Source organism: Pituophis catenifer, unplaced genomic scaffold (genome assembly GCF_029215685.1).
Source record: "Pituophis catenifer annectens isolate HBS135680 unplaced genomic scaffold, rPitCat1.0.hap2 SCAF_6, whole genome shotgun sequence".
In the NCBI taxonomy this organism is placed as follows: domain Eukaryota; kingdom Metazoa; phylum Chordata; class Lepidosauria; order Squamata; family Colubridae; genus Pituophis; species Pituophis catenifer.
In genome coordinates this window covers 50,576,527-50,601,950 of record NW_027256886.1, presented here as the reverse complement: position 1 = coordinate 50,601,950, position 25,424 = coordinate 50,576,527, and the positions used below count along the sequence as shown (strand labels likewise).

Sequence of the window (25,424 nt, the reverse complement as noted above, 5' to 3'; positions counted from 1 at the left end):
TCTTATAACAAGTACTCAATTGTGACAATTAATCTTCCATAATCTCCTTAAATCAAAGGGTAGAAGTTGCAAAATTTGCAACCAAGTTATTTGTGGGGTAGTAACATTATGTAGTAGCAAGGAATCATTCAATTGTAGTTACTTTTATAGGTTCAGCACATTTATCCTCTCATCTTGAGGGTAGCCACCATTGCTTTTATTCAAAATGCCTCAGATGCAGTTTGCATTGCAACAAAAATGGCCCCAATGTAATTTTCTATAATGCTTGGATGCAATTTATTCTCCAGAATGCAGTATAATTGTTGATTTCTTCTTGCTAGTGCTATTATTACTGACACCTTTTATGATAACTGCAAATTAAGATAAAAGAGAAGCTATTGTAAACTGCTTAGAAAGGGCTGGAAAGCACTGTGAAGCGGGATATAAGTCTAAGTGCTATTGCTATTGCCAATACTAAAGGTAAAAATTAGTGGAGATTAGGCAAAATAGTTTTGCTGCCCCTAAACATGTTAATAAAATGACCATTTCAGACACATTGGATTGAATCTAGATTAACCTTTTCAAATTAATCATAGTTCTAATTTGAATCAATGGGTCTAACTGTCAGCTGTTCAAGAAGAGCCATGGTGGTGCAGTGGTTAGAATGCAGTACTGCAGGCTAACTCTGGCCACTGCCAGGAGTTTGATTTTGACAGGGCTCAAGGTTGACTCAGCCTTCCATCCTTCCGAGGTCGATAAAATAAGGATCCAGATTGTTGGCGGCAATATGTTGACTCTGTATAGAGGGCTGTAAAGTACTATGAAGTGATATATACAGCTAAGTGCTATTGCTATTCTATTGTCCAAGCCCCCCCCGCCCAAAAATCAAAACTATGAATACTAGTATTAGCTTTGTCGTAAGATTACAGTAATAAAATCTCCCCTCTCCCCTCAATTACATTTACTTTCCAGAGAACTATGAGAGTCCCTTCTGAAATATTTCCTCTACTCTCATTTCTTTTTGGCTGAGATAGCTCTTCTTTGACTGTTGTCTGGGCCAGGGGTGGGCAAATATGGCCCCTTTATGACCTGTGGGCTTCAACTCCCAGGATTCCTGAGCCAGCTTGGGTGTTGAAGTCCACAGGTTGTAAAAGGCCCACAGTTGCCCACCCCTGGTCTAGGCTATTGTCCTCTTCGTCCTCCTGTTCCCAAGGTCATTCTGATATCCATTACCAACTGAAGCAGATTTCAAGATTCTGTCTGAAGTCAACACAGCATCACATATGAACTATAACACTAACAATGTACAATACTGACCTAAGTAGAGAAGCCTATTTTGTTAGAAACAAGTTAATTTATATATGTTTGGGCTATACATTCTAGGTATAGGTGCTTGTTCTTTGTAGGGAAGAACATGCTTTGAGTGTCACTAAATGGATGTTGGTCTTACTTTTTATTTCCAAACAGACTCACTACAAAGAATCCTGGAATAAAATGCAACATGGTGGTTATAAATTAAAACTGGATGCCATTCCTTTCCAGACAGCAAAGACTTCTAATGAAATTATAAGTGATGTAAGTTGATTTAGTAACAATGGCAAAGAAATAATTGTAAGGGCATTTTGTTTAGACACTGGAAAAGGACAATGGAAGAAAGCAAATACTTTTGGAGAGTAAAGAATTTCAAATTATTTCCACAAATTTTATGTGTGAATTAAATATTACTCTGCTAGGTAGAGGTAAATGGATCCTAATGTAGCTTTAAACATTGTATTTGATAACTGTATTATAAAATTTATATTGGCAAACTGGAACGAAGAAGGGAAGATAATTTTAATGATCACTATTTTTAAAAAAGGATTTATTTAATGTTAAAAGTTGTCTTGGAATTTGAATGTCAAAGTCAGTGTTCATGAACAAAGAGGAATATTCTCTCCTACTCCCAATAAAATTCTTAAGTGCAAATTGGGAAAAAGAATCAAACAGTATATAAAATTGCCTCTTATTTTGTCTGTATTGTATGCGATAAGATAGACTTGAAATTGATACTGAAACATGATGTCCTTTATTTTATTTATTTATGGAATTTAATTCAGTAGCAATGGCTCAGAATCAAAGCTAGTCCCAATTATTAACACAGAACCTTGAATTTGTTATCTAGAAGTATACTTACCTATTAAACTTTCAGTTGTAGTCTCCAAAAGTACAATTGCTGTTACATTATTATTATAAAGCTCTTTACTTTAGAATTAGGAAATTCGGATAACAGATTGAATATATTCTAGTGTGGTTTTTAGGTTAAAGTATTCATCTACTGCTTAAAAATGGTTTACTGGCTTATTATTATTTAGAGTAATTCTTAAATCTTTTCTCCAAGTATATCAAGAGTTTAACTCAGAGATGTTAAGCTCATCCTCAGTAATGTTGCAACTCAGTTTAGGCCATTATATGGACTTCAACAAAATAAAACAAATGAGCAGGTGTGATGATCTATTGTAATGGGATAACATGTATCTATATTTTCAAGGATTATGTGAATAAATATAATACTGTGTGTTTTTAGTACCACTTTAGTACCACTTTAGTACTACTCATAACAATTAAAAACCAGCTGTTGCTTAAATAAAGTACATGTTAATAAATGTAATTTGAATTTCTAAACTCACATTCCCTTTCTTGTAAACCAGAATTGGTTTCACCTGAATATGGCCATTTGATACATATGGCTTTACGTAAAGTCTTCACTATCTGAGAAGAAAACAAAAAGCAATGCAGTAATGGATATTTTTATTTCACTTTTCATGTTTTTGCTATGTTGATCTTTTCTTTTTCTTCCTCAGTATAAGTATAAGGAGGCCTTTGAGAAAATGAGGGGGCAGTTGATTGGTTCCCATGGCTTGGAAGATATAAACATTTCTCACTTCATGCATGCAGCTTTGCTACAAAGTGATGTAAGTGGTACACTAAATAAACTTGTATCACCATATTTTTAATAAGCAAATATTTAATTGGTTAAGAGCAGCACATTCAAAACAATATAAGTGGATGATACTTTCACCTCTATTGGCATAAGAATATAAGATCCTTGACAGAATTATCTAATCTAGTCTGGTCTAATCTAATTTAATTATCTAATCCAGCATCCTTATTTCATCAACCAAGCAGATGCCTATCAAAACAAAAGAAAAAACAGAATACATGGATAAGACATCAATACCATAACTCCTTTTGCCATCTTTCTTCAGTACCTAGAGTCATGGCCAAGATGGTTACCATCTTTAAAGCGCTCCATGGCTTAGGACCTGGTACTTACGAGATCGCCTTCTGCCACCGATAGCCTCCCACTGGCCAATACGTTCTCACAGAGAGGGACTCCTCAGGGTGCCGTCGGTCAAACAATGTCAACTGGCGACCCCCAGGGGGAGAACCTTCTCTGTGGGGGCACCTGCCCTCTTGAATGAATTGCCCCCGGAGATACATATGATCCCTGACCTACATACCTTTCGCCATGCCGTTAAGACTTTACTGTTTCAACAGGCTGGGCTGGCTTAAATAACGAATTTTAATGGGTGTTTTAGTTTTTTAATATAAGGGCCAAATTATTTAATATGTTTTAAACTGTTTTTAAACTTTATGGATATATGTGTTTTATTGTGGCTTTGCACCGCCCTGAGTCCATCGGAAGAAGGACGGTATAAAAATTTAAATAATAAATAAATAAATAAAATAAAGATGTCTCCAGAAAATCCATGTCACCATCATTGTTTAAATCAGTGATAGACTTGTCTTCCCTAAACAAGTTCTTAAGCTATCTGAGTTATTGGGCATTATAACAGAGGTCCCCAACCCCCAGTCCGTAGACCAGCACCGGTCTGCAGCATGCCAGAAATCAGGCCATGCAAACAAGCTAAGCCTCATCTGTGGGATGCAGGCAAAACATGAAACCACACCATCTCCGGTCCATGGAAAAACCTCTCTCCACAGAACAGGTCCCTGGTGCCCAAAAGGTTGAACGCCGCTGTATCATAAGATCTTGTTTCTGTAAGGATACAATGAAAGGAACACAGATCCAACAAAATGAGCAAAAAATAATAACGCACCAATATTCAGTATGGGAATGGAAGGGAAGATACATTCAGGAACAATGTCAAAAGAAGATGTTAGGAGAAAAATGAAGAGGGCAAAAGATGCTTTTAACTTTCTAGCAAGATGCTGCTGCTGCTGCTGCTGCTGATATTCATTCAATCATAACATATTTTTGGTGATTCTATGGACCAGCTCTTTCCATATTTTCTGATTCTATACTGCTTCTTTCAGTTGTTTTATGCTCTGGCTAGTGTTGATTTTGCTCACAAATATAATACAGGCATTTTTCATTGAAGAACAGTTTTGAAAGTACTAGAAAGACTTCTAAGGCAATACTCGTATACTTAGGAACAGGATTCAGTAATGTGCACATAATGCATGCCAAGCTTGTTGAGGAGCAAATAATAACAGTACATCCCAGTGACCAGTTGTTTCCTGTGATTATATTATAATTTTTGCCTGTTTCCTAATTAATAGTAATAATAATAATTGTAAAGGAATAGTTTCAAAAGAATTTGTCAAATGACTTTCTATGAATGTCTTTTAAGTCATGACTGAAAAATAGCATTTGTTTTTACTTCCTTCTTAGATAAATTACAGGAAAGATTTTGATAATCAGAAGAATAAGTTCTACCTACCATTAGACATGGTGAATTTAGTACATGCCAGAAAAGCCCAATCTTTGATCAGTGATCAGGAATATAGACAACTGCTTCATGATTATACATCGCTGTCGGAGGATATGAGGCTGCAGTGTGCTAAAAAAGCTTACAAACTACAGAGTGAGGTAAATTATGGTTCTGCATACCATGTTTAATTGAGGGGTGAACAATTTTCTGTTAGACAGAGAGACAGATCCATCTTTAGTGAAAATCACGTTTGAAAATTGGGCAAGGTCAGATTCAAATCAAAGTGGGCTGAGCCATTTAAAGTATACTTTTATAATAATAAATTATAGTTTTATAATCATTTATTTTCCTCCCTTAATCAGTATAAATCAGGAGTCCCCAAACTTTGGGCGATGGCTCAATAGTGGGCCATGAGCTATTTACCACTGCATCACGGAAATGGTGTGCAAGTGTACGTGCATCCCCACTTGCGCAAGCAGTAGGCAAGTGTGTGCATACGCTCTCCATTTGGGTGAGCAGTTGGTGCATATGCACATTGTTAGTGCAAATGGAGCTGTGCCCATACATGTGCTTGCCTTTCACTTGCACGGAACCATCCCCTCTTTCCCCCAGCCGATCTGCAAAGCCAGAAAGATTGAGGATTCTGGTATAAATAGACCTCCCCATTCTGCTCCTATGAAAATTTAATGACTGGGTTTTAAGAATATATTTTCTAATATATTTATGTATTGTATGTACTGGATTTATATGCTGCTTAAATTCAATAGGTCTCTTGATTAGTTTACATTCAGTTCTTAAAATAACAGCAATTTCTTGAACTCCTCAGTAGTCCAAGGGGCTCTGCTTCCTTGGTGGACAGGGAAATGTTGCTCAGATGCAATTTCATCACAAAGCCACTGTCGTCCTCACATTCAAGCTAACAATTAAATCTCAGTGGACTTATTTAGGAATCTCCCCTAATACCCTCTGGAAATGACTTGGATTCCACAAATGTCAGCAATAGTCCATTCTCCTTGTTGATGACATTGACACTGTGCAATAGAAATCAGAGCTATTTTACCATGACAAAGGACATATATTAATCAGACTGTGTTGTGGGTATAACATGCTATCTCCCATGAAAATTTGGGCTATAACAATAATCAGGATTCCTGACAGTCCAACCAGAGATAACAGGTTGAATTTCCCTAACTACGGAACTCTACCATCCTGTCAATGGAATCTAGCAGCTCAAGAAAGGATCCTGCCCACCACCAGAAGAAATGGTGCAGCAACAGCAGGACCCACTTGACTTAACCCTGTGGCCCAGTGCCTTCAGTATATTGTAGAAGATTATGGATGCCAGTAGCTACTCTATTTTCCTAGCTCTGAGATAATGGTTTCTGCCAAACTGAAATTTGGGAGGACACATTTTGAGGTGAACAACTAGCTTTTGTTGGAGTAAGCTAGATCTATCATCTCATCCACATCAAACTGTGGACAAGAAGAGATTATTTGTTACAGATAGACTTGACATTAAGAAGCAATAGCCAAAAGGGCTTCCAAAAATCTGGCTATGAAGGTTTCCACACTGAAGTAAAATGTCCATAGATGAAGACCCTTTCCCAATAGGCAGGTAGGCTGCCTGTTGTCTATCTTTTTCTGATTCAGCAGTACCTAAATTTTTGTATCTTTTAATAACTATTAAAATGTGTAAACTATGTGTGTTCACACACATGTACATACATACATATAATACCACTGTTACAACTGTGACATTAAAAAAGTAGTCAGTTAATGTTTCTGGGGTGAGTATAAACATGATCATTTCATCAGTGTAGGGTTTTTAATTGATATGAATGATTTTTAGAGGAAATATCAAAAATAATTTACAATTTTATACATAATCGACTTCAGAATTAGGTATTATTTTCTGCCAATAGCTAGATAGATAGATAGAGTTATATAGAGACAGACAGACAGACAGACAGACAGACAGACAGACAAGACAAGACTGGGCTAATGTTTTGTGCATTTAAATGAAGTGTGTTTAAATGAACCATTTATCTGAAATGGTTTCCTGCCTTAGAAGGAGATTGGAGTAGAAGACCTACAAGGTCCCTTCCTACTCTGTTATTCTGTTATTCTGATCATGAAACAAGGAGATTCAATTCCAGTATGGTTGAAGGTTATATATGTTTCATGCAGCAGAAGTTATTTATAAAGAAATCATTTGAATAACCACTTCTTAGTTCTATGCTATCAATTAGTTTTGATGGGTTTCTCATAGAATTTATACCGATCTGACTTGAACTTTATGAGAGGAGTTGGCTGTATCATACCTGGGGCCTTGGAGATTGAAGCAAAGAAGAAAGCTTCTGAACTCATCAGTGAGGTAACAAAAGATGTTTTTGATTTCTTCAGCTACAAACAAGGTTTTGCCAGGTGTCTGTGTAAAACTGACAAAGAGGCTTCCTGATTAAGGGTGGGCTCTCATTCCCACCCTTCCTCTTTATTTGATCATTCAATTTATATCCTGGATGAACTGAACGGAGTTCAAGGTTTTCCAGACCTTGATAACTACTTTCAGAAACTTTCTGTTCTGTAATCAGGACCCAAGTGATTGGTACATTAGGGTGATCCTTTGTAGAAGGAAATGCTCCTTTCCAGATGAAAGGAAGTCTGTGTTTTTATATTAGACATAGAATCACATTTCTCAAAACCCAAGTGACTCGATATAAGTGGCCTGGAAAGAGAATTACTCTTCCTCATTACTATGCACTCTCTCCCTCGTCCTCTCTCTCTCCTGCTCTCTCTCTCTCTTATCTCACTCTTAAGTTTTTCTCCAGAGCAAAAGAATGGGCCAATAATAAGGCAAAATAAAGACCAAAATAGATATAATGGCAGAAACCACATTTTAAAAATGTGCATGTCATTTCCTTTCATGTATAAACATGGTGTAAATGTTTTTCGTCAAAAGATCCTAGAGGTGAAGACAACTGAATCCTCCCCCTTCTTGTCCTCTTCTTGCTCATAGTTCCCAATCTCTTTTTAATGTCCCATCTGAAGAAGCCTCTCTGGATTAAAAAGGCCTTTAAAAAGGCAGAAAAGGTAGGGAGAGTGAGGTGTTCGGCTTTCATCCTTTGGGGGCATGTCCTATTCCATATGTGTTCTAATATATGACTAAACAGACCCAACCAGCCGGCCTATTTATCCTTTGGAAGCCCTTTAGACTTATGTGAATGTAGAACCTCTCTACTATTGATAAAAGAGATCCAACTTTTTCTAGCTGTAATATAAGTGTTTTATTTCTGTCAGGAATTTTAGTAAAAAATATTAGATCTGAATGGATTCAGTTCAAAGCTTCTAAGTGAAGAGATTATCTGATCAAATCTACTTTGAGTTGAATCAAACATTTGAGGCTCTACAGCACCACAACAAACTGATGAGTGGACCAAACCAACTAAGCCAAAAACTGGGTTGTAAAATTTCCAGTCTAAAGATCACTGAAATGATTGCTTAACCAAGGAAAAGTCACAATAATATTTAATGTGGAATAATTATTTCTACTTCACTTAAGACTAGTTCTGGAAGTTTTAATAATTTTGTTTTTTTAAAAAATACTGAAGTGTATTAAATATCTGGTTGTTTATCATTTCCACCAAAATGCTAAGATATAGTTCAAAAGAAGCAAAGCCAACAACTACTGTAATCCTTGTTTATTTTTTAGGGAGTCTCTTGATTTTACTATACAGGTCCGGTTAATGATATGGAGGCAAGAGATTGAAATGATATATCGTACAGGTCAATATATTGCTGCATGTAACATATTCTGTGTGAAGTACTAGCCAAATCTGTAGCATTGAAAATATAATGTCCTTATCTTGCATTTCTCCTTTTGTCTGCCTCTCACTGTGTGAATTCAGAGTAAATACCGTCAGCAAGCAAATTCCTTCAAGTACACATCAGTGACAGACTCTCCTGGCCTCCTTCATGCAAAATTCAGCAATATGATTGCTAATGAGGTAGGTTCTGCTAACATGGATCAGAAAATGCGCTCTTTAAAATGCAATATGTGGGGAGGGAGGAAAGCAGCATGCTCTGAGAAGTGTAATATACTAAAAAAAAGAAAGGGGGTGGGGTGGGGAGAGAGCAAAGCACCATCAATTTATCCTTTAACATTGTGAGATAATTTTTATTATTCCTAGAAAAGCTTTTAATATCTCTTTGTCAATCAGACTGACAAAGAAAACAAATCAGAGCAGTTATTTCATAGGGATTCGTACAAATGACTTCTCTTTTGTTCTTGAAAGCAGCCATAATGCAAAGGGGTATACTGGAAGGACAATCTCAAAGATAGTTAACATCAATGTGTTCAAAAACTCACTTAAAGCACCAGAGGCCAAGAATCTTGCTTCTGATTTCTTAAACTATTCAGAAGACTCTTGCAGATTCATTTCACCATTAAAATGAAAATAAAATAAAATCCGCATCGGGAAACTGTTTGGTCCCCTAAACTTCCTTGCTATGTTTTTTTTTCCAGAGTAACATTGAATGTTTGTGGAAATGTCATGAAATAAGGCTTTAGAAATCATGGATTAGTGCTGTCTTATTTCTGTAGTTTATAGATTCGTTCTTTTCAATAACTTTTTTTAAGTGTTGTAATGTTTTTTCAATTGATAAGATTAATTAATTAAGATTAATTAGTTAACAAAATATTGATTGACCCAAAACATTAAATGCAGAATATATTATTACATATTACATATAACATAATAAATCAGACTAAGGGGTAGAAGATTTTGAAATGTAAATGTTTGTAAAAAAAAAAAAAGAAAAAAGCAAGAAATGCAATGTTACAATGTGCTTTTATTTTGCATGAGAGAAATAATTGTATATCGCCTTTTTTGTAAAGATTGCGGTTTGCATGGGGTTATGATTTTCTTTATTTCTATTTATTTCTGTCCTTTAAAAACTCAGCTGTGTATTTGCTGACTGAATGCAAGGAACAAATGTTCCTCTTTAGACAGAAATGCTGACTGAAATGTTTCTAATACCGGGAGGTTCAAAAATAGTATCCAGATTGAAATCTTCCCCATTTTGGGAGATCCAAGGATTGAGTCGATATCAGCTGGTTTTTCTTCTATTTCAAGAATAATAATAGAAAAATGCATCTGTTTTAGGGAAAATCCACAAACCTCCAGCTATTTTTTTTATTTCTAGCATTTTCTCTTCAAGTAGAGAGTTCACTTTTTCGGATCACTGAGTGATAATCCATTGGTTGGAACAGGAATTGACTGATCAACTTTTCACCCAAGCCTGACATCATGAGCTAAGAGTGACTGGCTCAAAATCACACAGTCAGCTTTCTTGTTTAAGGCTCGACTAGAACTTAACAGCCTCTGGCCTGGTGCCTTAACTACTAGACCAAGGGGTCTCTCCTACAGCTATATGTGCCATTAAAAAAGAAAAGTATGGATAAGAGTGACACCCTAAAATTTTGTTTCATCTGCCCTCATCCTTTCTCTTTGAGTTATTGTGCTCTTTTAGCTTGCACCCATACATCCCCAGTCATTCCCGATATTGAGATCAGAGGAAGTATACATACTATACAGCTAACAAAAATGTAGCTTGATGTTTATTTATTATTAAACATCAGCAAACATCAAAAACATTTGCTGGCAAAAAAGGGGATAAAAGGCAAGCAAAAACAGAGAAAGAGCAAGACGTGAACAACAGGCAACAAATTACATTATTTGTATAGTTAGATCTAGGCACAGGAACTTTCCAAAGTTGTTAGTGGGGACGGCCCCACAATGGCCTGTTATTCCATTAGCATTAACTCTTTCATGTATATAATATTATTATAATTGTATATATAGTAGTGGCAGAATAGAAATGGAAAGTAGGACACTGACAAATCCCTCTTCTATTCTGAGCATGCAATGAACATGAAAGAAACAATATGGTGGGTGGAAATTATGTATCTACTGTAAAGAAAACAGTATTTACCTACCTACCTACCTACCTACCTACCTACCTACCTACCTACCTACCTGTCCTGTCCTATCCTATCCTATCCTATCCTATCCTATCCTATCCTATCCTATCCTATCCTATCCTATCCTATCCTATCCTATCCTATCCATCCTATTTCTAAACTGCCCTTCTCCCTCAGATGGGGAATAGTGGTTGCAAGACACAGCAATTGCAACAGTGCAGTGGGGAGCATTGTTTTTCTCTCTTTTTCTACATGGAGAAAATTGATTATAATTTCATCATGTGCTATTGATTCTCTTCAGTTGTGGAAATTCTTGATCAAAGCTTTCAGTTTTGGACTGGAGATAGTTCCATATTTTGTCTATTGTGCAAATATGGAAAATATTTTAGTATGTATGTATGTATGTATTATTTCCGTTAAAATAAAATCCATATTTTATTCAAAACATGTGGTATTTAGAAATATATGTTAAAAACAAATCCCAACCTGTGACTGTACTTTCATTTCAGAAATGTAACTAAATAACATTTAAAAGGAATTTTTGTTAATTTAACTTTTAAAAACAATTCTCCTAGCGCCTGTACAAAGCAGCAGGAGAAGACACTTTGCATCACTGTAGGGTAACCCTGGGACTTCCTGAGTTTGAAAGGGCAAAATTGAATGCAGCGAACATTAGTGAGGTAAGTGCTTTTTTTAGGCTTGGGCATATTTCTCCTTAATAAGTGTCTTTAAGTTCCTATTCTATACAGGAGAGGTCGACAGTTTTATCCATTTTCCTGATATGTATGAAATGTAATTGCGATCTTCTGTCCTTGATCCTCTGTCAGAGTAGTTGTGGTTTATCTATTTATTACAATTTTAACCTCTATGTTGCATTTTATATTTGCTGCCATGATTCTTTAGAGGAAAATCTGACTGCTTTGACAGCTGATAATTTTAATTCCCTTTTGCATCTATTATATCAGTATCTTAATTCATTGGCATTGCTGCATTTTTATTGCATATTTTTATTGAAAATGGTCTTTATACTGACATTGGTTCCAATGTAGTGAATTTTTAGAATTAAAAATTCTGTGATCAGATTGTTATAATGATTGCAGTTGTTTTGGGATGTTAATGTTAGAATAGATAGGAGAACTATCTATCCTGAATTTTTCACCTTCTTTTCCTTCCCATAGTAATGTGGAAATAGAAAGAGCCCAGAAAATGAATAAATGCATGCAAAAATGATATGGGTGAAAATTTCTATCCACATCAAATATATGTTTTGTGGGTGGCTCATGGTTTTTTACAGATGTAATTATTCCTTATACATCTATACAAATTAAACAATCCATATAAAGATATTTACCATTTGATATGTTTATTGCATTGATTTTATTTGATTTGAAGACGCATCTTTCTACAAATGCCTAAAACCTATGTGAACTATTTTGAAACCCGTATTGCAACTCAAACAAGTTCCTTTTGTTAATTTAGTTTTTAGTTAAAATTTAACCAAGAAAACTAAAGTTGCCATTTCCACTTTAGGCAAAATACAGGGAATCTTGGCATAATCTCCGTGCTCAGGGTTATAAACTGACAATGGAAGCCATCCCTTTCCAGACTGCCAAGGCCTCCCGAGAAATTGCCAGTGATGTGAGTTGAATTATGCAGCCTTCCATCTTGCCTAATTTTTGTTAACTTCATGTAATACATTGTAGAAAGCCGATTTTACTGAATTAAAGCAGCCCCATAATCATGTGAGACAAGGATGTGAGACAGAATGTATTACTTATGAATGAGATTCTTTGTGTGAATTAAAAAAAAGTCACTGTTAATCAGAAACAAAGCAGGGCTGAAGCTCTTGCAATGGGAATAGGGAAAAGAAAAACATCTCTGGATATTTCATTCAGATGTACCCAGAACATGCAAAATAATATCGATCCATGTAAATAGATAATCCATTTATTTCCTTGGGTATTCCAGTAAAGCAGCTATGGGACATGAAGATAGATTTACATTTACATTTGATTGTAATATATTAATTTCTGCTTTTAGAAGCCCAATGTTTTTGTATGGGAATTAAATTTCCTGAAACAAAATGCACACCCTCTCTCCCCAAAGTCAAGTAATAAGGCCGCTATGAGCAACATTCAAACTTTCACTATTATAAGAATGCTACTTTTCAGTGCAGATTGTAGTGATACCCCTACAATCTGTAGATTTGTTCTCTTTGGTTATTGTGACAAGTCAAGATTTTGAACCCTTTTCCTCAATCCCAGTGACCTAATGCAAGTACCATTTCTCTAGGCGATTTCATATATTACAGATCACATTCAAATATAGCATCTTTTGCATAACAATAACTATTTTGAATACATCAAAATAGCTTTAAGATAAACACAACATAGCCTGAGTCATGCTGAGATATGCTTATGAACATGCTATCTCTTTGATGATATTGAAAAACCAACTTGGCACCGTACAAATAAAACAGATGCAGATGCTCTCACCTGTATAATGCTTCACCTCACAGTCATGTTCCAGTTTTCCTACTAGCAGCAAGTTCCTCAAATACTTAACCATTGAATTCAAAAGGACTTTCTACAAAATCTCACTTTTTTCACATATACAGTCCTGTTGTTCAAACAATACAATTTCTCTTGGCATGTGCTGATCACAGCCAGGTTTTTGACATGTAAAAGATGAAAAGTGAACAGAAGCACAACACCAATAAAATATGTGGTGGTTCTTTCATGTATTGAATTGTCCATTGCGGTGAACACTTTCCTTTTATATATATATATAGAGAGAGAGAGACATAAAGCTTACTTTTTAAAGCATCACAGATGCAGGGGTGCAAGATAAATCCCGTTTTCTTTTCCATCACAGCTACAGTACAAGCACAACTTCGTTTCCGAGAGGGGGAAGCTTATTGGTGCCAGAAGCATTCTGGATGATACCAATCTGCTACACTGCTTGCATGCTGCTAAATTACAGAGTGAACAGGAATATAAGAAAAGCTCGAGAAATACCTGTTCTCAGTACAATCTCCCTATGGACATGGTTAATCTAGTTCATGCTAGAAAAGCCCAGAATCTCATCAGTGACCAGGAATACAGGAAAAGATTGCATCAATACACAGTGCTCCCTGAAGACTTGAGGATGAAGTGGGCCAAAAGAGTTCATTTGCTGCAGAGTGAGGTAATGCATGTGCTTGAATGTCAGAGGTAAAAATAACGTAACACCTAGACAATTATCTTGGACAGCCAATAACAGAACAGTGCAGGGTAAATCAAACAAGTATTGCTATCTTTACTAAATAAATAGGCTGTCTGGATACAATTATACCTATTAAAGCTTTTCTGCACCTGTACATTCTGAAGGACATGGTTGATTAATAAATTCAGAATGTTTTTTTTTCTTCAATAGTTATGCTAAAGGATTATATTAATTCAGTTTTGGAATTGAATTAATAAATAGTATATAATAAATAAATTGACATAAATACTATAGTACTATTTATTTATTTATTGGTTCAATTTATATGCCGCCTTTTCCGGAGACTCAGGGCGGCTTACAATGCATTAAGCTATAGCCTTCATACTTTTGTATATACCTGCTTAGTAGGGCTTTCGCCCCCCCAGCGGTGTCCTTTTTAATACAAAGTCAGCTTATTGCCCCCACAAACCGGCTCCTCATTTTACTTACCTCGAAAGGATGGAAGGCTGAGTCAACCTTGAGCCTGGTGAGATTTGAACTTGCAATAATTGCAGGCAGCTGGTGTTACTTAACAGTGCTTTAGTCTGCTGCACCACCAAGGCTCTTTATTGGCTAGAGATTTAGCCTAAATCAAAGCAAAAGCATATAATTTTATAGATTCCAAACTCAAATTAGTACTTTTTAGAATGCAGTTTAAAGGATTTCACCCAACAGGATCTTTTCAATGACAAGTATTAATAATGTTGGAGAATCACTCTTGGACTCTTCCCTAAGCATAGCTAATATACTAAAGCAAAGCATTATTACACTATAGTGAAACAGCCCTTAACTGATATACTAACTAAAACAGTTAAGGGCTGCTTCATTCCTTTTAAAGGATACTATAGCATTTGTATAGGTGTATACTTTAAGGTTTGTATAAAGACAATCATAGGTAGGTATTCAATAATAGGCATTGAGATAAGTATTTATACTACTAAAACTCTCCTGTCTGTTTGTAACCTAAAGTCTGTTTGTAAACTAGAGTTGCCTTTGGTGAGATGGACAACATACACGTTTGTTTGTTTGTTTGTTTGTTTGTTTGTTTGATTGATTTACAGTGCACCATAGAGCAATGACTCTTTTTAAAAAAATAAACGTATCTCAAATAGGCTAACTTAAAAAATGCATTCAAAATCCAAGATCCATTTAGACTACTGGTCTAAAGAACTTGAAATATCATGCTGCTGTGGGCAGCCACCGTTACATGATTGCTTCCTTTCAACTTTCCACAACCAAAGTTAATGAGGAAGCTAGCAGGAAGTCAGAACTTGCTTCTGTTGTCATTGCTTTTTTGCCTGTCCATGATCATTCTCTTTATCAGTTTAGGTAAGGAAACATCTCAGAAAAGATGCCCCAAAAATGATGTCTATTCTTTCCTAAATTTGTCAGTCATACATTATTTATTCCAAAAGGAACATATGAATGCATTAAAAAATCATCCCAGTGTCTCAGAAAATATAAATGTTCAAATGTGAATATAAATCCATGTCCTATGAGACATTCTCACATTTTGGCTTTGTTTTTATTTGATAGTTTTCCTACAAATCTGATCTGAATTGCATGAAGGGAGTTGGCTGGATGCCTCTAAGATCCCCTCATATAGAAAATGTGAAGAAGGCTGGAGAACTCATCAGTGAGGTACTGCTAACACTTTCATAGGACTGTGCATCTGTAAGATTTGTAGGTCATCAAGATTCTTCCTTATACAATCATTATGATATGGAAGCCTGGACTGAAACTGATTTCCTGGTCTGGTTTAACTAATTGGGCTAATAGCTATATTTGACACACAAAATCTGTTAGACTCCAATGAACCTATAATGAAAATGTTATGTTATGTATGACATCCTTTGTATAGAATCTTCTTATTATACTTCATCATAAATGTCCTTTATTCTGTTTGCAGACAAAATATCGTCAGAAACCAGATCATCTGAAGTTCACAACAGTTACAGACTCTCTGGACTTCCTCCATGCAAAGAATAGTTACATTCAATGCAATGATGTAAGAGAAGCATATATGATATTGTATTGCCCTCAGCCTCATACAATATGACTCAGAACCATGTCATTAGAAGAAATGTTATTGCTACAAATAAACTGATTGTTGTTGGCTGTCAGATGTATAGTAAATTGCAGAAAATAACAATGGAAAAATATGTTGTGAATTTTCAAGAATATTAATTTATTCTTAATTTATACTTTAGGAGCTTTTTTTAAACTGCAACATTGAAATCCATGAACTAAAAGATACACATTTATAATTCAGTATTTCTAAGCCCATGAATTTGTTCTGACCATCAGAAATGAATGAAGCTCCTAATCTTTCCACCACAGTTATGGACAGATAGACGATAGAGAGATGATCAATTCTGTTTATTCTAAATTTCCAAGTTGTTTAGGGCAGGTATATAGCTTACGGTAGTTACTCTATTAACATTTGGAAGTAAGCAGATCTCAAATTATCATGAATAATTTTTAGAAGACTACTGATCATCATAGATCTGCTTTTCTGGCACTTGCATTGTAGGATAATCTGAGTTCTAGACGTATTTGAATGATGTCATAGGAATTTATTATCAGGCGAGATACATAAAAGTTCTGTTAACTGACATAGTCCGTATTTTGTGCAGTGCCAAAGATTTTGCAAAGAGCAAACTTCTGCTTTTGCCTGCAGAGTTTTGCTTGGACAAAATAGAGATAGCATTTTGTTTTTAAGTGGAAATAAAGCTTTGCCTGTGGTAAGTATAGGCATAAGCATAGGTTAGTGCTATAGGCATTCTGTATTGCCTTTCTTGGACAAAATAGAATTTTAGATATTGTGGAACTACACTAAATATTGTTTGTCCTAACAGCGGCTATATCGAGCTGGTCATTTGGACAACATGCATAGATACACCCTGCCCCTTGACCGTCCTGACCTCATAAGGGCACGGCTCAATGCACTCCACATCAGTGATGTAAGTAATTGTTCTTTTTCATTTGGAAGTTAATCTCATAATCAGTATAATGACAAAGATTACTTATCTTATATTCAAGCTATTTTGAGTAATATAATTTTGAAACTATACTACAGGTAAAAAGAATATTGCAGGATCGGATCTGAGTTGGTCACTGGGACCAAAGGTTCTGTCTTCCAAGCTTTCGGGCTCATGCTGGAGCCCATCTTCAGGGAACTTCTCTCTCTCCAGAAAGTACACAGATTGGATCCTGCAACATTATCCCGGACACGTATCTTTGCCTTCTTTCATGTAAAAGAATACTGCTGCCTGCTATAGACTAATTTCACAGATTAAAACACTCTGTAACAATGAATAGACCATGTTTCATTGTGAACAGTTAAATTATATGCATAGTCATGTGAAAAATTGATATGCAAATAATTCCATAAAATGACCCGTTTAATCAATTACTGGAATATAAAAATAGCAGAGAACAATGCTGGAAAGGCTGCTCCAACACACAAAGAAGTAGAAGCAGGTAGCACATTTTGCATTGAACACTACCAAACCTTTCCCTCTCATGTCAGAAGAAAAGAATAAGAGAGCTATATTGCTCATGCAGTTAGAGCGGCATTGCCATGCACAGATGAATGGCACAGTTGTATGTCGGGTATGTTCTGTTTCTTCTCAGACCATTCAAATGGATCAGCATGTATCTGAACTGAAACAGCCAGTGAGTGCATGAGGAGGTGGAGATGTTGGGGGCATCTCATTAAAAATGAAACTGCTTTTGGTAGATACACAATTGGATCAGATGCCACACACAGAAAGCTGTTGAGAGAGACTGACCCCAGAGCACAGAGAAAAAGAAGAAAAAAAGCCATGTTGGTATTTGTAAAGCTGCAAAGATAGCCATAAATCAAATGAATGTAATGTGCGAGGATGAGTGCAAAAACTGTGCAAACTGTGATAAAGTAAAATGATGCATGGGGTTTCGAATCAAAGGATCTGTGTTAAGAATGAACTGCAACAGTAAGGCCAAAAATTTGCAGATTTAAAAGAAAGAAAAGGAGAGAGAGAAAAAGGGGAGGGAAATGACAAATGATTAGAACTTGAGAAAAGGGTCTAGATTTGGATCTCATCCATATTGGGAGAGGGAATGCCAAATTCTTCTAATGTAAGTTCTGCAAACAAATCTAAAGATTTATCTAAAACTGCTCTTTAAAGAGGCCATCTTTTATAATTTGTGGATGCATGCATGCTTGTGTTCTATGTCATCTTATCTTAAACAAGCATATTACTGGCCAGACTACAGGAGTAAAATTTGTTAGAATTTCAGGTCCATTCAAAAACATGAAGGTTGTATTAATTTATCACAGAAAAATTATTCATGAATCTAAATGGACAAATTCAGGACAAAGTGAGTGTTTATCTGAGACAACAGATGTGGAAAGGTGGCAGCAAAGTATGAGATAGATGTGCACCATTACCATCCATGTCCTACTTCCTTTAAAGCTAGGTTGCTGTCTAGATGTAATGGAAGAGTCTACCCTTGTAACAGTGCTCTTAATCTGTTCAATATTATATTTGGATGGGAGATTCAGACCTGTGAATTTCCTTTTTGGTAGGCTATTGATGAGATGGACCCTAACCAGAAGTGCCATAATATAAACTTTGAGGTTAAAATACGATAGAGCCACAATGTGGGTCCCAATTTCTACCTGGTTCATGGATCTCCAACTCAGAGCCTGAAGCCTTCTAGGTTATTTGGCATTGTCTCTATGAATGTTTAGGAAAGCAATAGGAAGTGTCTCATTCATAACACAGCAGAACTACCACTGGAAGTGAGACAGCAGCTTAATAATCTTGACCACGCACCAAGGCTCCTCACTTACATAAGAAGAAAGTGTGGCTCTACATCTGGGTGCTGGTGCCTAATTTTTCAAGGTACAGTCATAACTGTGCAATAATGTCTAGGGGTTACTAAAGCCCTAGAATGTGTAATACTGAATGTGTAATGGGTGGCTCTTTCACAGAGCAACTAGCGGAAATTGAAAGTACTTCTCTCAATGCTTATACAAGACACATTCCTGGGTCATCACCCTATACTGGGCATATAAACCCTATCATGGCAGACTGTGGCACCACCCTGTGAGGGGCTTCCTTTTACCTGAGACAACTTAGGAGAGCAAGAAAGCAAGATTATCACAGTCTGAGTAAGATTTAGGTCTTCCTTTGCCATGTACTAGTACAGCAGCTCCTCCAGTTTATGGCTTGAGAAACATGATAATGCATAGCCCATTTTCTGCAAATCTTGGCTTTCTGGAAATTGAAGATTATCCCCACAATCTTTTCTCAATCTGAGTTAAGCTCTTGAGAATTTACATAATAAAATGGACTTCTGAGGGAGGTATGGTGAATTGATTTTGTCAAATCAGAACTGACGACTGCGGTAAAGACCAAAGAACTGATGAGTAGACTGATTCACTGAAACTTCTATGGGAGCGGATGGGAGATTTCCCACATGTGCTCGAGATGGCTGCCCCTTTTGAGGAAACTGCAGAACAATGATTTTCCAAGGGTTCGAGGATCAGCCATTTTGCTTGCAATCCCAGCAGACGCTTTTAAAGGGCACTGAGTTCACAAACTTCATTTTTTTAAAAAAAAACTATATAGTGGTTGGGATGATAGAAATGTAATCCAGGGAAGGGTATACAGCATCCTAAATTACAAGGATTTGCATTTTAGAAGGATTCAGAAGGAGAAGCTGCATTGGCACCTTCTAAGTCTTGGCACCCTAGGCTTCTCAGCCTATCTCAGGGTTGTACCTGAGCAAACAGCGACAACTGAGTGGATTAGCTATAATACTTGCTTAGAAGATTTCAGGGCAAAGAACTTCACATTACATGGTCCTCATGATGATTTGAGTCAAGACCTCTGAATTATGTGGCAATGCTGAACACACGAAGAGCTAGTTCTAGTGTGAAACTGTCCATGTGTTCAGCTGCATTCCTATGTTCAGCTGTGTTCTCTTCATAATTTGCATTTAGCTAATGCTTTAATAATATCTACTCTCTTATAAAGCATCTCACTACTTTAGATAGTTTGATGGAACCAGCAGGGTTTGGAGACAGCACAGAAGGTATTAAAAATGTTTGAAGTTATACATAGTGGAAATGCAGCACTGAAATGTCTCTGCTGTAAAATCCAAAAGACAGAATAGGGGCAATGTCAATGCAATATTGATGTGTCTAATGCATCAAAGCAAACTTTAATTATTACGTTTGTGACTCTTTTCAAATAGGACATTGTATTTTGTATGTGAAAAAGTGAAGGGATGCATGCTAGCTTTTGAGTCATAAATAAATGATTGTAATAGAATCAAATATTAATTAATAAAGCCACAACAGATATGTAAATAAAATTAATTGATTTTGTTTTCCCTTTGTTTTTCCATTTCTCAATGCAGAAACTATATAAAACATCTTGGGAGGAAACACGGGCAGCTGGCTATGATTTCAGATTGGATGCCATCCCTTTCCAGACAGCTAAGGCATCTAGAGAAATTGCCAGTGATGTATGAAATATTCCAAGATGTGTTTTGTTTTGTTTTTTGCATTTAAAGGCCTTTATGCCCTGGTATATCATCCATGATTTTTCCTATACAGGTTCAAGGAAAGAACCTGTTTTTAGTGCCATAAGGATTCCACAAAAACAACAGCCCCATATATTAGATCCACTAATAATCCCATTGAACTGCATATGAAATAATTATGCAATTATGCATGTGAAAAAAATTAATGTGCTGTGAGTTGGGCCTGTATTTTATTTCACATTAGTTTAAATGTATTTATTTATAAATGTATGTATTTATTCAGTCTATCATTCAGTCAATCAATCAAATGAAAACTGAGAAAGTTCAGGGAGAAATTAACTCTTCTTGCTGTTGTTCAGAGAGATGACATACATGTGCTCTTCTTGTAAAAAGAAAAGACAATAATTTTGGTCCATTTTGTTCTATTTAGCGAACTTGTGAAGAGTTTTAAAAAATCAAAACTGATGCCTTAAGCTTTCACGGACTTAAAATATACCCACGAAACCTTGATTTCCCTTTCTTCTTTAACTTTTCCTAAAATTTGCATAGTATTTGCGTGTACTGTAATATAATTAGCTGTATACCTTGTGTAGGGAACAAAGGCAGAGAATGGTTCCTTGCTGAAAAAGATTGCCTATTCCTGCTATGCCTGTATGTGCTGCCAGCACTCTGGATGCTCTGATGAAGAGCTCATCTTAGAGTTTTATTTTAAATGTGTAATTATGTGTGTAATTGTTGCTTTATACATATATTCTTCAATTACAATGAAATGTTCCCAATCTTAAAATAATTTCAGCAAAATAATTAGCATGCCATACCATGATTTTAGCATTGATGTACATGTACAGGTTACATGTAAAATGCTTATGGCATAATATGAAATTATGTGAAACTATGCTTCCATATGGTTGTATAATGACATAAACATCCCTATGTCTCAATATTTTTTTAGTTCAGATACAAAGAAGCTTTCCTAAGGGACAGAGGTCAACGGATTGGATTTTGCAATGCGCATGATGATCCTAAAATGAGACACTTCCTGAAGATGGGCCACCTCCAGAGTGACAACCAATATAAAAGAGATTATTTTAGAAACAGAGGACATTTCAGAAGTCAAACTGATCAGCCAGGATTTATTCATGCAAAGAAAAGTCAGCAATTAATAAGTGATGTCAACTATAGGCAGCGCCTGCATCAATACACCTGTGACCCGGAGCAGCTGAATCTCAGGCATGCCAAACAAGCCTACAAACTCCAAAGTGATGTAAGTATGTTAGGATCTATGGCTAAGGAGCCCATTCTAGGCAAGGATATGTCTAATCAATGGACTCATTTTCAAATCCAAATTTAATGTATATATTAAGGAAGCAGCTTAGTCAGTTGCCTTTTGAAAAATCACCTTTGGGATGAAAGTTTAGATAGGAAATGCATTAAAAGATGCAGTCACTGGGAGAGTTGTCGACAGAAATGTGATGTCATGCTGATGTGGGCAGTTTAGAGGAAAAAAGATTGTGGGAATAGCTCACTTGTGGAAGAGTGTGCGCGCGCATGCACACACACACACACACACACACACACACACACACAGAAACAGAGAAAGATGCTAATGCATTTAGGAAAGAAAAAAAATAGTACTACTAAAACCAAGAAATTACTTTCCCTAGTGCAGGGGTCTGCAACCTTAAACACTCAAAGAGCCATTTGGACCAGTTTCCCACAGAAAAGAAAACACCGGGAACCACAAAACTATTCCTGTGCCTGACTATTTCTTGAGCGGCAACAAAACTAGCATATGTAGTGGAATTAAATGTTCTGTTTTCTTCTGAAACTTTTCTTTTCTTGGATTTATCCATGGTTGGCCTACCAGGGGTTGAAAAGCTCAATAAACCCACGTGACGGCGGGTGTTGCACATTGGCGATTGTGATGCATATTTTGAGTGACAGGGAGTCTCAGCAGAGGGGTGAAAGAGCCACATGTGGCTCCAGAGCCTCAGGTTGCTGACCCCTGCCCTAGTGCATGAGGAAGGCTCATCCAAATAAATCCAATTCCTCCATGCATCTGTAAGTTGCTATTATTGCAACTGAACACTTATAAAAAGTTTTAAAGATAGTTTTATATGTACACATATATGCACATTTCCAACATTTATTCTCAAAAATAACTGGTAATATATTCACTTCAGAAAAGAGAAGAAAAAGAACAAACTGTAATACATGTTGACAACTTGATATCTTGAGTCTTGCCCATCTCTTCTGTCCTAGCAACTATTTTCTTGTATAAAGTGTGTGTGTGTGTGTGTGTGTGTGTGTGTGTGTGTGTGTGTGTGTGTGTGGTCTTTTGTTAATAAAGAAGCCATGTTTACTATGTGAAGAAGAAATGCAAGTGTTTTCAATGGCAAAGAAAAGATCTGGCTTCATATTTTGTATACAAGATCAGTTTTATCTTAACATTCTAAGATGGGAGGACTCCACGGCACCTGATTTTGGAGAACAACTAAGGTGGCACAGAATAGCTTTCAGTACTCTATCACCTATCCTTGCCTATCACACCTGCTTCCTGGGGTCGCCATTTTCTTTTATTGGCCTTTAGTATATTTATTTTATTTATTTTTATTTTACTTCAAATTTATATATGATTTGTTTCATTTGATTTTAAATATTAAGTCTTGAAGATCCATGCAATTAGTACTGTATTTTATTTTCTAGGTCAAATACAAATCTGATTTGAATTGGATCAAAGGTATTGGCTGGACTCCTCCAGGTTCTTACAGAGTGGAAATGGCCAGAAGGGCTGCAGAGCTGGCATATGCTCGGGAAACAGAATGTCAAGAAACCCAGGAACAGCGTGATCCAGATTATGTAAGTGAATGGATAGATAACCTAAGCAATATAATTTTAGAAATCAGGGGCAATAATTATAGTATCTGATAGTCAAGTCTCGACTACAGATCCATTGTAGGTGTGAATGAGTTATTAATGTTTTTAATGTTTTTAATTTTTAAATGTTTTTTTATAATGATTTTTTAAATGTATTGTGAGCCGCCCTGAGTCTTTAGAGAGGGGCGGCATATAAATTGGATTAATTAAATTAAATTAAATTGTAAAGGAAACAGGAAGATGAATGGCAATGATATATAGGAATACAGGATCTGTTGGAACCAAGTCTGATCCCAGTATGCATCTGGATCATCCCCTAAACTATTATTGGAAACAAGGACAGCCGTGAACATCTCAGCATTTCAGCTGGTTTGGATCTAAACCACTATTTGAAAATCATTATTAGAGTCATGAAAATCTGTAGGTTATCAGAAGAAGAAATTTGGACTAACCAAGCTATAAACCAAGCTCTTTATTATAAAGAGTTTTATACAGTCAAAGTACACAATCCTAGAAGGATAGCTTTAGGACATTATTTCTGCTACTTGGAATATGATATATTGTTCAATATATTTGCTACAAATGGAATGACACAATAGTCTTTGTGAGGAGATAACATTCTGAATCTATTGCAATTGCAGGAGAAAATCACAGAAGGATCACAACAAGTCCAGCTGAATCCTGATGCAGCAGAAGTTCTGCAAATGAAGAGAAGAAAAATGAAACTAATTAAGAAATGAACAGAAATACTGACATCTGTCTAATGAAAATGCATATATTTTCCAGCTTTCTCTCCAAATCATGTAGCTATTCTAATCTCCCGAGAAGCAGAGTAGTGCACTGTTCAGAAATAGTTATTACAAAAAAAGACCTTTGCAAACCCTCAAGGAGTGATTTAATATTAAACTTTATATTTTTGCATGAAAAACTCTACCTGATTTTTTAAAGCTATGTATTATACAATGTAGTATTTATGACAGCAAATTAGATTAGTACTAGATGACTGGCAGGCTCAGCTTTGTACTAAAAATATTTGAACCATGATTTGCTGAAAGGAAAAATATATATATTTGTACGGAAAATAAATCAGTGGAATTACTTTCCAAAAAGTCTACAGTTATTTTGTTGATTTGTTAATGATGTTCATTTCTGAATTCCTATGTGGCTAAATTAATTCATGCCAGTGGGCACTTTTGCCTCCTTTAAAAAAAAACCCTGAGTAAAAGATAGAGAAGATTAGAAATACAGTGGCTAGAGGAAACAGTTTAATCTCCCATCTGTGCAGAAGTCAGTTTAAAACAAGATTCCATATCTTCCTTTACTGCAAGATGTTCATTATACAACATAGCATAACATATTGTTTGATCTTCAGCTGGCCTGATCATGTGAGATTACTGATATTGGAGGTTTATTGTCATTCAATCAATGTTTGTAGAAATGAATGAAAAGGACATTCAGGAGATTTGAAAGCAAATATAAATAGATTCTTCTGTGTCAAATGATGTGTGAATTCATACAACTTTTGATATTTATTTGCACTGCATATCTCCTGGTTTCTGAATGTAAATTCTAACTTCCCTGTTAAAAAACAGAAGTCTTCTGGGCAAACAATTCTCAATGCAACTACTTTTTATTATGAAGGTTATGACTGTGTTTTATAGCCTTAATATCTCAAATGATTAAAAATACAACAATAAAAAAGATCAGTTTTGTATATTACTTTAAGCAAAGGGTTGCATATTTACTTGGCCATTATATAAACAAGTGAATTCTAGCCAAAATGGTATTAAGGTATTAGAAATTTGGCTAAAAATATTTCAGTGCTGAAATAGAAGAGAACATTTTTTCTGTTTTGATGACTACCATTCTTAGTTGTGAAAATTAGACTCGCGTGTAATTTTTGTTCTAATCCAGTTGAGAAATGTTGTCACTCGAGTATAAACTCCTGGTTTATTTTTTAATCCACACTGATCTCCCCAGCTCACAATTCCATAAATATAGTAAGTGTCATTGGTAACACATGTTAGGGGACCTCCTGAATCGCCCTAATGTAAAAGATAAAAAAAAACAATTAACATTGACAACAATTA

General features: G+C 35.8%; 2 protein-coding genes across 4 annotated transcripts in view; one reads left to right on the top strand and one right to left on the bottom strand.

Annotated features, from left to right (window-relative positions):
* Positions 1–24,443, top strand: part of NRAP (nebulin related anchoring protein) — a 63,134-nt gene extending 38,691 nt beyond the window's left edge. For both annotated transcript variants that reach the window (XM_070946098.1, XM_070946099.1), the window contains exons 28-42: positions 1,447–1,554; positions 2,820–2,930; positions 4,655–4,852; positions 6,964–7,068; positions 8,600–8,698; positions 11,250–11,354; positions 12,205–12,312; positions 13,549–13,860; positions 15,454–15,558; positions 15,827–15,925; positions 16,776–16,880; positions 20,332–20,439; positions 21,410–21,721; positions 23,164–23,316; positions 23,976–24,443. In XM_070946098.1, coding sequence (XP_070802199.1) covers positions 1,447–1,554; positions 2,820–2,930; positions 4,655–4,852; positions 6,964–7,068; positions 8,600–8,698; positions 11,250–11,354; positions 12,205–12,312; positions 13,549–13,860; positions 15,454–15,558; positions 15,827–15,925; positions 16,776–16,880; positions 20,332–20,439; positions 21,410–21,721; positions 23,164–23,316; positions 23,976–24,074 — 2,127 coding nt within the window. In that variant the 3' untranslated portion in view covers positions 24,075–24,443. The remainder of the gene's footprint in view (positions 1–1,446; positions 1,555–2,819; positions 2,931–4,654; positions 4,853–6,963; positions 7,069–8,599; positions 8,699–11,249; positions 11,355–12,204; positions 12,313–13,548; positions 13,861–15,453; positions 15,559–15,826; positions 15,926–16,775; positions 16,881–20,331; positions 20,440–21,409; positions 21,722–23,163; positions 23,317–23,975) is intronic.
* HABP2 (hyaluronan binding protein 2) overlaps positions 23,835–25,424 on the bottom strand; it is a 36,752-nt gene continuing 35,162 nt past the window's right edge. For both annotated transcript variants that reach the window (XM_070946102.1, XM_070946100.1), the window contains 2 exons: positions 25,198–25,379; positions 23,835–24,032 (listed from right to left, as the gene is read on the bottom strand). In XM_070946102.1, coding sequence (XP_070802203.1) covers positions 25,203–25,379 — 177 coding nt within the window. In that variant the 3' untranslated portion in view covers positions 23,835–24,032; positions 25,198–25,202. The remainder of the gene's footprint in view (positions 24,033–25,197; positions 25,380–25,424) is intronic.